This window comes from Coffea eugenioides, chromosome 11, assembly GCF_003713205.1.
Source record: "Coffea eugenioides isolate CCC68of chromosome 11, Ceug_1.0, whole genome shotgun sequence".
NCBI classification, from domain to species: domain Eukaryota; kingdom Viridiplantae; phylum Streptophyta; class Magnoliopsida; order Gentianales; family Rubiaceae; genus Coffea; species Coffea eugenioides.
The window spans coordinates 32,863,248-32,877,243 of NC_040045.1; the positions used below are offsets into that span (position 1 = coordinate 32,863,248).

At 34.1% G+C, this 13,996-nt stretch overlaps 1 protein-coding gene and 1 pseudogene across 1 annotated transcript; both read left to right on the forward strand.

Moving 5' to 3' along the window:
- Positions 1 to 571: 571 nt before the first annotated feature.
- On the forward strand, positions 572 to 5,789 carry LOC113752309 (annotated as a pseudogene).
- Positions 5,790 to 9,776: 3,987 nt separating this feature from the next.
- Positions 9,777 to 13,755, forward strand: LOC113752310 (transmembrane 9 superfamily member 3-like). The gene is made up of 7 exons (XM_027296426.1): positions 9,777 to 9,922; positions 10,087 to 10,145; positions 10,962 to 11,544; positions 11,695 to 11,832; positions 11,932 to 12,088; positions 12,235 to 12,719; positions 13,536 to 13,755. Exons 1-7 carry the CDS (start codon positions 9,777 to 9,779, stop codon positions 13,753 to 13,755), a joined length of 1,788 nt encoding a protein of 595 aa, XP_027152227.1.
- The last annotated feature ends 241 nt before the right edge of the window (positions 13,756 to 13,996 follow it).

Consider the following 13,996-nt stretch of genomic DNA (forward strand, 5'->3'; position numbering starts at 1 on the left):
TCAATAGTGAACTCAAGCAGTTTAGTACTTAAACTTCGACTTAATTTGTTGCACCCTAACCCTTATGGCCCCATGGCAAATCTGCCTGCGAATATTGTTTGATTACATTTTCCTATAGCTTCTAAGCTTGATGCAATGAGGTTCACATGGAACTCAAGTGACAACAAAGTTAGATTCCTAAAACCCAAGTTGGCTGCCGGAGGATTTGTTTACCTTAAAAACTAAAGAAAAAGAAAATCAAGAAATTGGATGAAAAGTTTCATTTAATCTACAAAGAGAGGGACCAAAATAATGTTGAACAAAACTTATGGGACTGGAGGAGACATTATCCTAAGTATGACTTAGTCCATTTGGAAAGAGCTTATGGATTTATAATTTAAATCTCTATAAAACTGAGTTGGTTATACATTTATTACCTGTGGTTCAAAAGATCATTCAGCATTAAGAAAGATTGCTGAAATATTAACCGCAATTTAAGGCAAAACATAAATGCTTTTCACTCTATATATATGTAGAGTTTGCACAAGGCAAAAGATTATAACAAATGGGCAATTATTCTCGATTCAATAATATGGCTAGAGTCTTTTATCTTTGGTTCCCCTACATTTTCTTGTTCACTAGTTTAGGAATTTTGGGCGGAAATACTGATGTTCCGGATGAAGAAATGAAGGCAAGTCGCTTTTGCTATTTAGAAATATTTTTGCTAGTATTTTCTTTAATATTTCCACTGACTAACTTTTTGAAAATATAATAATCTGGGCTATCATTGAAAAAGATGCAATTTGAGAACCCTTTTTCTTTATCTCTTTTTGTTATAACTACGAATTTTTTGAAGAATGTCTAATAAACCCATTCTCTGATGAGAATGAAATGGCTAATTTGGTTTTATCTACAAATTTTGTGTTTCAAATTGATTCTTTTAAGATCTGGATTGGAGCGAATGGTTGGATCTGTTAAATATTCGACCAATTTGTGTTCTGGTCTAGTGAGGGCCGAAAAAGTGTAAGGCTACAGAACCAAACAATTCAACCATTGAATCGCTGATGCAGTCTGATTTTTGGCTAACAGCCCGATTTGATATCTTTTTTTTTTTTTTTTCAATTTTATGGATTTGATATGTTATATACAGTCAAAGATTAATTTTTTATTTCCTCTCATTCCTTTACAATAAATAACAAATTTAGTTACCATTATGAATGCTTATTTACCTCCAATTAATAAAAAAAACAAGGACTTACTCATTTATTTTAATTAGTACCTTGGGTTTGACTCTACCTTCTTTAATCTCTCTTCAAATTAGGCATAAATTACCTGATATTTTCATATATCTCTATGTCTGAAATATGTACTAGTATTGTGTTGTGGCATCTTTTTCGTCTTGAAATGAATTTTTTTTCTTTTTTCTTTATTTCATTTTTCTCAGAATATATCTATAGCGTTCCTTTCTCTTTTACTACCTAATTTAAACAATACTTTTTGCATTTACTTGTCTTAAATAAATTATTGTCTTTTTGTGTAGCAATAGTTTAACTTTTTAGCCATTTGAGTATATGTGTTTGTTGTGCCTTGGCCTCCACAAGGCACTTAAGTGCCTTTGTGGGTGGAAACCTTGCCTCCCATATGCTTTCTCTTAGATCCAGCGGATGCATCAAGCATCCATCTTCTGCGTAGGTGTTTGTGCGTGTATAATGTCAATCGGTCAATTATGGTTCAATTGCAATTGTTTTAGGACGGTCACCCTTGACCGAGGTATTAGCATAAGCCCATGAAGTAGTTAAGCTTCAAATCTTTGGAAATTGTTAATCATGTTTCTAACCCAGATAAACGACATGTTTTTCCTAATGTTTTCGAAAAAAAAAAAAAACCTACGCTATTTGGTTGAAGATGTTAGGAGACCAAAGATCCTAGGAGCATGCATAAAACTATTTGGAGCTTCCATCTGCACTGAAAAGCCACAAATTATGCAATTTTCTGCGTGCCATATAACGTATCAGGTAAGACTGTGAGCAAGATTTTTAGTTTTTCTTTTTCTGGAAGCTACTTGCAGGTTTATATAGTATATATGGGAAGTCTTCCTGAAGGTGATTATTCACCTACTGAGCACCATATGAGGATATTGCAGACAGTGGTCAATAGCAGGTAAGTATTAAATTCGAGATCTCAAATTGAACTGGGCACTTCTTCTTTATACCTTTTTTTTTTTTTTTTTTTGCTTATTAGACCTTTTACTCTTGATTTATCTGTAGGAATTCAAGACGACATTTCATTAGAAGCTACAGAGAAGTTTTAATGGATTTGCTTGCAAATCTTTACCTACAAACAGTACCAAACAATGGCAGGTAAGCATAGTACTGTCATGTCACAAATTAGATTTTTCATGTATTAGATCTTGGTTCAGATGTAGTTCACATTTATGAGTTTTCATTTTATTACGCAGCTCACAATGACGTGGTGTGGGTATTTCCGAGTACAACTTTAAAGCTTCATACAACTGCATCATGGGACTTCATGGGATTTCCTCAAAATGTTCGTAGAAATCTCAACGTTGAGGGAGACATAATCATTGGAGTCATTGATTCTGGAATTTGGCCGGAATCAAAAAGTTTTGGTGATCATGGCTTTGGTCCTATTCCCCAAAAATGGAAGGGAGGCTGTTATACCGGAGGCAATAACTTTACATGTAACAAGTAAGTTTCTTGATTGCTCTTTATTTATCTGTTAATCAAGCTACGTTTTAGAAGGGAGGCTGTTTTAATTGTATGACATTTACTAGCTCTTACATTACTTGACAGAAAAATTATTGGAGCTCGGTACTACAGTTCATCATATACCCCTAGGGATTTTGTGGGTCATGGAACTCATACAGCCTCAACAGCAGCTGGAAATAATGTTCAGGACGCAAGCTTTTATGGAATTGCTCGAGGTATTGCACGAGGAGGAGTCCCTTCAGCAAGGATTGCTGTGTACTGCGTTTGTTCTGAATTTGCATGCAGGGATGAAGATGTAATGGCTAGCTTTGATGACGCTATTGCTGATGGAGTTGATATTATCACAATTTCACTAGGGCCAGGAAGTCCTAAAAAATTAGAAACAGATCTTATAGCAATTGGTGCCTTGCATGCTTTGGAGAAAGGAATACTTACTGTTCATTCTGCAGGAAATGAAGGATATCGTGCACCAGGATTTGTTACGAGTACTGCACCATGGTTATTCAGTATTGGAGCAAGCACTACAAATCGTAAGATTATCAGCAAAGTTGTCCTTGAAAATGGAAAGACCGTAATGGTATATATCCCTAATTGGTTGCATTTTCATTGGAAAAAAAAAAAATAAACATTTGGATGGATTTAAGTAAACCATTCCATACCATATAGTACTGGTTAATGTTCATCCAAACTTGCAAGTGTGCTGGCATCTTTATTTGCTATGACATTGTTTGTTTTGCTGATATTTCGACATCATAGGGACATGCAGTTAATTCTTTCAAGTTGAACGGGACGAAATTTCCTCTTATATATGGGAAAGATGCTTCTAAAAATTGCTCTGAGGACAGGGCTAGGTAAATTTGTTTGGATGTTAGTAGAATAACCATTGCAATAATTCTGAATAAAAGAATGAAATTTAATATCATCTTGAACTTTAGGATTTGTGGTTCTGGATGTTTGGACAATGACCTAGTAAGGGGAAAGATTGTGCTCTGCAAAAGTTATGACGGGATGCTATTTGCCTATGATGCTGAAGCTCTTGGATCTATTTGTCTAACGGATGAAGCAGAAGATGTTTCCCGGGTTGTGCCTGTTGCTGCATCAGTTTTAAACGGTAAAGAATTTGAGCAAGTTGAGAGCTATGTAAACTCCACCAGGTAAGCATCTTACAATTTGTTATCCTGTGTGAAGGAACTTCGGCTAGATTTCAATGAATTTCTCAAGTCTAACATTCTTGTGTTTTTTATGTAGAACGCCTCAAGCAAACATTCTGACAAGTGAAAGTATACTCGATTTAACAGCTCCAATTGTTGCTTCTTTTTCTTCTAGAGGGCCAAACAAAATCTTTCCAGAGATTCTGAAGGTACATGATATTGGACAAATGTTTTTTCAACATGTTGCCTTTTCTTCTAAACACCTCCGTTTGGATTAGCAGCTTTGGGGTGTTTTTGAAAAATTTTACTGTAGCAGAGTTTGTAGAGTATATTTTGGGATATTTTTAGAAAATATTTTGAAATATTTAAGAGTAGCAGAGTCATTAAAATATATTTTGGGATATTTTTTAAATATTAAAAAAAATTTAGACTACCTATAAGAGTACCTTTTAGCTATGTTTTCAGAACCGGACCGGATAGCGACTCGGCCGAGGTCAGGGGTCAGGGGTCAATGGGTTCGACCGGGGGTCGATAGGGGTCGAACCGGATGACGTCATAAGTAAAAATTATTTAAAAATTAAAATATTATATATATAATATCTAATAATATATTTATATTAATAAAGGTATATCCATATATATTTGATGTTTCAAATATATTTAACAAGAAAATACAAAGAAATTAGAACAATCAAGTAGCAATTTATATTATTTAATAAATATTAACAAGTTTAGAATTAAAATTATGAATTTAATTGAAAAATAACATCAAATTTTAGGACAATATTTATAAAGTATCAAATATTTGAGGTATATCAATAAGTTTTAACAATTTAGGGGGTCAAAACATAATATTAAAAAGTTTGAATTTTTTTAAAAAAAGTTACTGTTGAACCGGAAAAACCGGTTTTTCCCGGTCAAACCCGGCTTTGACCGGATTTTAAATTCCCGGTTTTTAAATGTGACTCGGACCGGCTACCTGGCCGGTTCCCGGTTCGACCGGTTCGACCGGCCGGTCCGGTCCGAGTTTGAAAACAGAGCCTTTTAGAGTATTTTTAGTATTTGAAAACCTAGTTTTTGTTAAACAGCCAGATATAGTTGCGCCAGGGGTGGATATCCTTGCTGCATATTCACCTGAAGCTAAGCCCACAGATGCTTTAATGGATAAAAGACATCTAGACTATAATATATTGTCTGGAACATCCATGGCTTGCCCTCATGTTACTGGTGCTGCTGCTTATATCAAATCACTGAATCCAACTTGGTCTCCTTCAATGATAAAATCAGCTCTTATGACTACTGGTAACATCTGTTCCTTGATATAAATTTAACATCTTCAATATCATCACTACTTGTAACTCAAAAGTTTCATTGTTATGGTAGCCTGGCAAATGAATTCAACCAACAGCCTTTGGGGAGATGCAGAGTTTTCTTATGGAGCAGGACATCTCGATCCAATAAAAGCTACAAATCCAGGACTCCTAAAGAAGATTATATCAAAATGTTTTGCGGCTTGAAGTTTGATTCATCAGCAGCGAGAAAGATATTTGGAGTCAACATTACTTGCACAGTTTTGGTTCCATTCATATCAAAGGACCTAAATTATCCCACAATGACTGCTCGGGTTGAAAATGGACAGCCTTTTTCAATTGAGTTCCCAAGAAGAGTTACCAATGTTGGCCTTCCAAATTCTACATACAGAGCCAAGGTTACAAAGAGTACTTGTCAATGTGATATAAAAGTGGAGCCAGACACTCTCTCTTTCAATGCTTTGAATGAAGGGAAATCTTTTACTGTAACTATTAGTGGAGAAAAAGTAGAAAACATGGCATCTGCCTCACTTGAGTGGTATGATGGCATCCATATTGTTAGAAGTCCAATTGTATTGTATTCAACAAATCAAGCGACAATTGAACATGTAATAGCTTAATCAATTTGATGCTTAAGATGCAATTCTTGATGAAAGTGTCTCAGCTGTAAGGATTTTCTTTCTTGTATTTTCTTGAAAATGTGTGGTTGCAATAACAGCCGAAAAGAACATAGCATAATTTGATATTTTTAGTATCTTCATTGAAAGCTAACAAAGTTCTAAACTTGAGCGTATAATACCCAAAAAATTAAATTGTAGAATCTCCCAAACCTCAAAGTAAATGTGGTATATTTATGGAAAGTCAACGGACTTTTTAGTGTGAGGTTGAGTGTTTGGTAGCCAATAAAATCTTGAAATTAATGTTAGCATAATATTATGAATATCTTTAACTATTGTGTAGTGTTATATTGGTCATTGATCATTTTCAAAGTTATTATCTACATTTTTTGTACTATCTTCTTTGTCAAAAATTGATTTGGGTGATTTAGATTTTCTTTTGAAGTACTTAACATTGAATGGCTTTTATTAGATTGTTGATATTATTTATGTACAATATTCCAAAGGAGAAAAAAAAGAGGAGAAAATACAATTAATCTTAGGTCGTGGACAAACTACAAGGTGACACCATGGCATGGAAGCTCCCATGTTATCAACGTGGATCCCGCTCTAGTTATGGAGAAAGCAACATGTATTAGGAGGAAAAATTGGATCAAGGTGACAGTAGGATACAATACAGATACTATCTCAAGAGATGTAAATATCAATATGACAAATGTAGATATACAAGAAGATGAAATATGCAATAAATTTTTTTTTTGATACATTGAAAATGGTTCCAGAATCTTCACCGTCCAATTTAAAAATACTCCGTCTTCATCGTGAAAAGCGACTTGCTATCACCATTGTGACAACAGAGAACCCTCTTTACTTATAAACAGGGAAAAAAAAAAAAGAGGGCGAAGAGAATTGTGGCCAGTATGTCTAATTCAGTTAGAAGTAGTGGATAACCATTATAAAAATTGTGAATAAACATATAGAAGTTCAAAACATGAAAGATTGGAACATAGGAAATTACAATAGAGTTTTGGGTTCTTGTTTTCTCTACACTATACCTGCTCGTGTAATTATAAAAGGATAAAAAACAAAAAAGTCTCCTGTGGTATAGTCATCTTATAGAAAAGCCCCTTGTAATTTTAAATCATACATGTGATACTTCATGATTTGAAGAATTTGAAACATTGACAGAAATTATTAAAACAAATAGTTTTGAGTGAAATAACAGAAACACCCTAGTAATATAAACCAAAAAAAAACCTAAAACAAACGATTTTTTATTCATCAATTTCATTCACTAATAATATAAACAAAAATCGTCGGTTTCTACAAGTTTAGAGCGAAACTGAAGAAAAATCATAATAGTTTTATTAATGTCTGAGGGGCAAAACAAATATTTCAGATCAAAATTTGTCTTAAAAAATTATATTTTGGAAGAACCATGTGCAATTCTATCGCGTTTACATCAAACCCGTTAAATTTAACGATTTCCTTTGATTTTTCACTTTACTTTAAACCATGAGATACCGATGTGTATGATTTGAAACCACATGGAGTTTTTGTGGATGATAGCTATACCACAAGGGAGTTTTTTTCTTGTTTTTTACCCAATTATAAAATTATGTTTAGACAAAACAACTTAACACCATATTTTGCCAAGAAAAATAATAAGCCATCCATAATCGACAAGATAACTCATCCAAACTAAACCTTGATTGGTATTATTTTTGTGCAAATAAATCTAATTTCAATGTCCACCTTAACATCATAACCGTAACCTTTATGATTTTTGTCCAATTCTTAGTGACGCCATGGTTTTATGACTTGATAGCTATCTACAACAAATCGGAAAGTGTCATTATTTATCGTTATACAGCTAACATGTACAAATTGCTAATTAAGAAGTAGATGGAAACTATATGCCTTCCTCACATTTCGAAATGAATTATACAAAAATTAAACGCAGTTCTCTCCTTGCTTTGATTGCATCATTTTACTATCTTGACGGTGTTTATGTTTGTGCAACTATTTTGTTTCAATATCGAGTAATTGTAGTCGGTAGGCTTCCAAAAAATTCTAATTTATTGCACATTCATTGTCAATTTATTGCACACCCAAATAATGGATTTAGCCGGCATTTTCGATTTAATTACTGGGGCACAACTCTATTTTGGTGCCATTTTTAGTGAGAAAATAAAGACACAAGTTTTGAAGCAACGAGTCATTCATTTGCAAGCGGTGGCAGAGCCACGTGCAAGCAAGAAAAAAAAATTAGTTTTCAGGTTTAAAAAGTTTAGAAAATTTAAAGTTGTATATTAGTTGATCCCACTAAATTTTACCAAATTCTCTTTATATATATATATATATATATATTGACTCCAAATAATTGAAAATTCAGAATCGTTACGATCACAATAATTTTGAATTTATTTCAAGTTATTTGTGGAAGTTAGTTCGAGAATAAATTCTTTCAAAATTCCCAAAATAAGGGATGAATTTTCTAGAGTAGAGTGGTCAAACCAATTTTGTTCAAACTTCAAAGTTTCCAAAAACAAGAATTTTTCAAGTGGATGCTAAATTTTTATTTATGATACCAGATTAAGTTATTATGACTTTTATTTATAACAGAGTAAAGACAAATTTTTTTTTAAAGAAAACCCATAAAAGTTCAAGCTGATGGTTGTTCACAAAATTTTTTTTAAAAAATCAAGAGAGTTTTAGTTACTGATATTGGAAAGATGTATTTAACATAATTAATAATAAATTGATTTTGCAGTGTTTTAATAAACTAAGTACTCTTAAGAAACAATTATAATATGCATGTAATGTTAGTAATTTAAATTTTACTGTATTAAAATTTGACCCCACTTACTATGGGATCTTGGCTCTACCCTTGTTTGCAAGGCACCATTGTGGTACATATCCAAAAAAATACATGTTTTTGGTTAGCAAAAGAAGATGGATTCCATTTTGCCAGAAAGGACAATCCTTCCCTAAGGGATCTAAAAAAATTGCGAGAATAACGTATGACTAACTGGAAAAGTTAAAATTAACTAAATATTCTTTAAAATACGTCATTTGATAAACAAGATAGCTTCATTTATTCATTGAAAGCTGCACAAATGGTAATTAATACATCGAGGCTAGACAACAGATGTAACAGACAGAAGAAATTTCCTTCAAATATAAACAAATCATAAAAGATAACACTGTAAAACTCCAAAATATGTTATAATTACATATAAACATTACAGCTCCAAGGTTTGTTCATATCTTCAATGGGCAGATTTAGTGTATATAAGTTCTAAACCCCAAGATCCGACTAGATAAATTTAATTAAGCCCCAAATAAAATAAAATATGAGAAAAACTCAAATCTAAAACTAAAAAAAAAAAGAAAATAAAAAAGAAACTCCCATAAACTCTTACTAAAAAAATTCTAGGAAAAAGAAAATATTTTATACAGTTGAAAATATTTTCCTCCTCATCAACCTTTCATGCCTGCATTTTTGGCCTGTGAATTTTCAACATCTGTCAATTAATTTTACAAATTTTCTTCCAATGTTGGTCCTATTTAACCATGGTTCAATTTTTCCTAGGGTAACAATGTAAGAATTAAAATAAAAAGAAAATAGGCTATACTGGACATAACACAACTGGTGAGACCGTGATCCTTAATTTTTCTCACCCAGACAGTGTAAAAGAATTCTTCACACTTGACCCACTCATCTGAAAATATATTTGGACCATTAGTGTAAGGGAAAATAATCAACAAAACTATTTTTTTGGACAAAAATCAACAAAATTATTTGAGCTAACTGTCTCTATTCCTCGGTAAAATGTAGAAAATGAGGTGAAGAACCAACCATATGCACATCCACGTTAATTAGGATTCTCTTCAAATTTTATGCCAAAATCTAACCTTCTATGATTTGCATTAGGTGATGCTCTGAATTTCACTTCCATCTTCCTTCTCTTCTTTCCATCTGCCCAAATGTGGAAACCAATTTCCATTTTCATCTTTCTTTTATTATGCCACCGTATAAGCCCAGTTAGATCAGATGCATCTAACCATCGTTACCAACCTGGAGAACCTGTCCCTCTTTATGCTAACAAGATTGGCCCTTTTCACAATCCCAGGTTTCATCACTTCTCCCCTCAGTAACCATAATTGTAGTCAGATGTCCATGCACATGAATAACGTTGGTAGATTATTGTATTCAGATTGCTTTTGTTTTCATGAATGTTCTATATTATTGCGAGAAAGTTTGTTCATTCCTATGTTTTGTTTTGTGATTTTCCAGTGAAACCTACCGATATTTCGACCTTCCATTTTGTATACCAGGTTCTATTCTTCAATTTGGTGATGAATTCTTGAATTTTTCGCTTTTTTCATTAGTGCATTCTTCAGGCTTTGATCCATTTAATTCTAAGGCATAAGATCATTAGCGAGTTTCATTAATTTGAATTGAACGTTTGTTTTATTTCATTTCTTTACCTAAACTCCAAATTTGAGTTGCTGGGATGCCATGCATAAGCGATCATTCTTCCAAAATTTTTTTTTTTTTTAGCAATGTTTGTTTTTCAAGCACTATTATGTTTTAGCCATGTAATTCACCAAAATTCAGCTGTACCACATTGCTTTATATGAGGTTGCTCCATCATAAGTAAATGCTTACTTTTAAAGCTGACTACATATATCTTCACTGCTCCCTTCTTTGTTACGAGTCTCTAAATTTTCCACCTTCTGTCAGTTTGTTGTGATTGTTATTAAACGTTTTGGATACATTTGACATACGAACTTTTAAGTATTTGGGATTCAGTGATTACCCAATTAGTTTGATGTTCAAAGTGCACATTGATATGTTGATGTAATTCCTTTTGTTGATTTAATGTTGGCTTTCATATATTGATGCAAGGTTAGTGATGAAGCTCAGAAGGGCTAGGATAATTTTCTGAATTGAGAAACTATATCGAAATGCTTTGTAGCAGTCGTATCATAGTTTCATATGCAGTAAATTCATGTTAATTAGGAACTTTTTCTTCTTCAATGTGGGAATGGTGAGCAGAACTATAAGGGTTGTGCTGATCAGAAGTTTTAGCAGTAGCTTTTCTGCCCGCAGGCTTTTACCTTTTTATTTATATTGTTCTCTGGATATCAAGTTAATTGAAATGACAGATCATATCAAAGAGAAAAAGGAAGCTCTAGGGGAGGTGTTGAATGGAGATAGACTCGTTAGCGGCCCTTATTCCCTTGATTTTCTAGTGGATAAAGAATCTGATCTCCTGTGCAAAAAGAAGCTGACAAAGGAAGAAGTTTCTCAATTTCGAAAAGCAGTTGAAAAGGACTATTATTTCCAGATGTATTACGATGACCTGCCCATATGGGGTCTAATAGGAAGGGTGGACAGAGAAGGCCGAGCAGAGAATGATTACAGATATTATCTATACGAACATGTCCATTTTGATATTCAGTACAATAAAGATCGAGTGATTGATATAACTGCAAGGATGGATCTGCATTCAGTTTTAGACCTGACGGAAGATAAAGAAGTTGATGCTGAATTCACATATTCGGTAAAATGGAATGAAACTGATATTCCTTTTGAGAAGAGGATGGATAAATATGCTCAAAATTCATCCCTACCACATCATCTGGAGATTCACTGGTTCTCAATTGTAAACTCTTGTGTCACAGTTCTCTTGTTAACTGGTTTCCTTGCTACCATCCTCATGCGAATCCTTAAGAATGATTTCATCAAGTAAGTGCAATTTAGATTGTTAAATGGTTTCCTTGCTACTATTTCCTGCAAATCCTGAAGAATGATTTCATCAAGTAAGTGCAATTTACTTAACTAGATTGCTATTCTCTAATTGTATGTGTTTAAAATCAATCTGTTAACCAATGGAAGGTACACACATGACGAGGAATCTGCTGATGACCAAGATGAGACAGGGTGGAAGTACATTCGTGGTGATGTTTTTCGCTTCCCGAAGTACAAGTCTCTTTTCGCTGCAGCACTTGGCTGTGGTACACAGCTGTTTACCCTGTAAGTGCCGAGGTGACTTGCCTTTTCCTGAAATAATGCTAGGCTGAATCAGCCAATTCTTGATCATTCAATGGTTAATCAGTGATCATTTGAATACAGAGCAGTGTTCATATTTCTACTGGGACTTGTTGGTGTATTTTACCCCTATAATCGAGGTTCTCTATTCACGGCATTGCTGGTCATGTATGCTCTTACTTCTGGAATTGCTGGTTACACAGCAACCTCTTTCTATCGTCAACTTGAAGGAAGTAATTGGGTATGTGCTGCCAGATTCTCATTGCCTTTTCCATTTTCGAATGATGCTCTTCCGGTTCTTCGGTATTAACTAACCACAAGAAAATTTCTCCTGCTTTGGTTTGTGGTATCATTATGCTGAGTCTGATATCTTCATTTGTGTAACAGGTGAGGAATCTGCTGTTGACAGGGAGCCTTTTCGGTGGGCCGTTATTTCTAACTTTCTGTTTCCTTAATTCCACTGCTATCGCCTATAGTGCAACTGCGGCGTTGCCATTTGGAACAATTATTGTTATAATTCTGATATGGACATTAGTCACATCCCCATTGCTTGTACTGGGAGGTATTGCGGGAAAGAATAGCGGAACTGAGTTTCAAGCTCCTTGCCGCACCACAAAGTATCCTAGGGAAATCCCAGAACTGCCTTGGTATAGATATACCATCCCTCAGATGGCAATGGCAGGATTTTTGCCATTTAGTGCAATATATATTGAGCTTTATTACATATTCGCAAGTGTATGGGGTCACAAGATATACACAATTTACAGCATCCTGTTCATTGTCTTCATCATTCTCCTCATTGTGACGGCTTTTGTCACTGTGGCATTGACATACTTCCAGCTTGCTGCTGAAGATCATAATTGGTGGTGGAGGTAGATTGTTTCTTGCACCTCATATGTTCAACTTCTTTTATTTTTTTTTTTTTTGTAACATTTGTATGCTATGAACTCCATCTTCTGTGTTTTCTATCTCACTGAAGTAATTAGTCTACCGAGTGCTCATTCGTCTTGAATTTTATAGTTTTCACTGAAGCAACAAAATTAAAGACATAGTTTTCACATACATTGATTGAAAAAATACAGCTTCCCAAAAAACACTAGAGGTTGAAAGGTACATGTGTTCTAAAGGTTTTCTTTGATGCCTGTTTCATGAATTAACAAAACCATCTCCTAATCCTGCTGCTAATTGTGTATTCCGAATTTCTAATATTAATCCTGGTGCAAATAAATTAATCTGAAGTTCTAACAATTCATTATTGCAATTTGATAATATCTCCACTGTTGTCCAATATGGAATTATCATTTCCAGTCTTTAGCAGTTTCTATAAACTGCCCAAGCAAACTTCCGCATACTTTGGAAAAAAACCACATCCACCCCTTGAAACAAAATCTTCCTTTTCTTGTTCTGATTCCGTCTCCTTACAGATCAGATAATCAGATCGTACTTAAACTCTTAGAGGGTACAATGTGATGAAGTCCGGATTTTTCTTCAACAAAACCAATCGATTAATTCCTAAACTGTTCCTTACAACTAGCCAGAAGCAGTAGCTGAGTGTTAATTTTCTCGTTTTACTTGCAGAAGACTTGCCATAATGATTAGTAGTTAGTTCATTAGATCCATTTGGCTGCACTCATTTTGCAAATGGTGCTAATCTGTTCACTAATCTGCAATCCATTTTCTTGACACAGGTCATTTCTCTGTGGAGGATCAACAGGAATCTTCATCTACGGTTACTGCTTGTACTACTACCATGCCAGATCTGACATGTCTGGTTTCATTCAAACCTCATTTTTCTTTGGATACATGGCTTGCATCTGTTATGGTTTCTTCCTCATGCTCGGGGCTGTTGGTTTTCGAGCAGCGCTGGTATTTGTTCGTCACATTTACAGATCCATTAAGTGTGAGTAGAGTTTGTAAATCAAGGGATTCGTGCATCAGATTTTTTTCTGCCAGATAGAACTGATTAAAGTTCCTTGGTCTGATGGAATCCTTTTTCTCAGGCTAGCCAAGAATTTTTGCATCTGTGTGCATATTTCTTGACAATATAGTGATTAGAGGGCACTTCTTGCTATACTGTCTAGTTTAAAGAATTATTTTTGAAAATTTATCAACTATTTCAAGTCATATATCATGTATATGACCTCCTAGA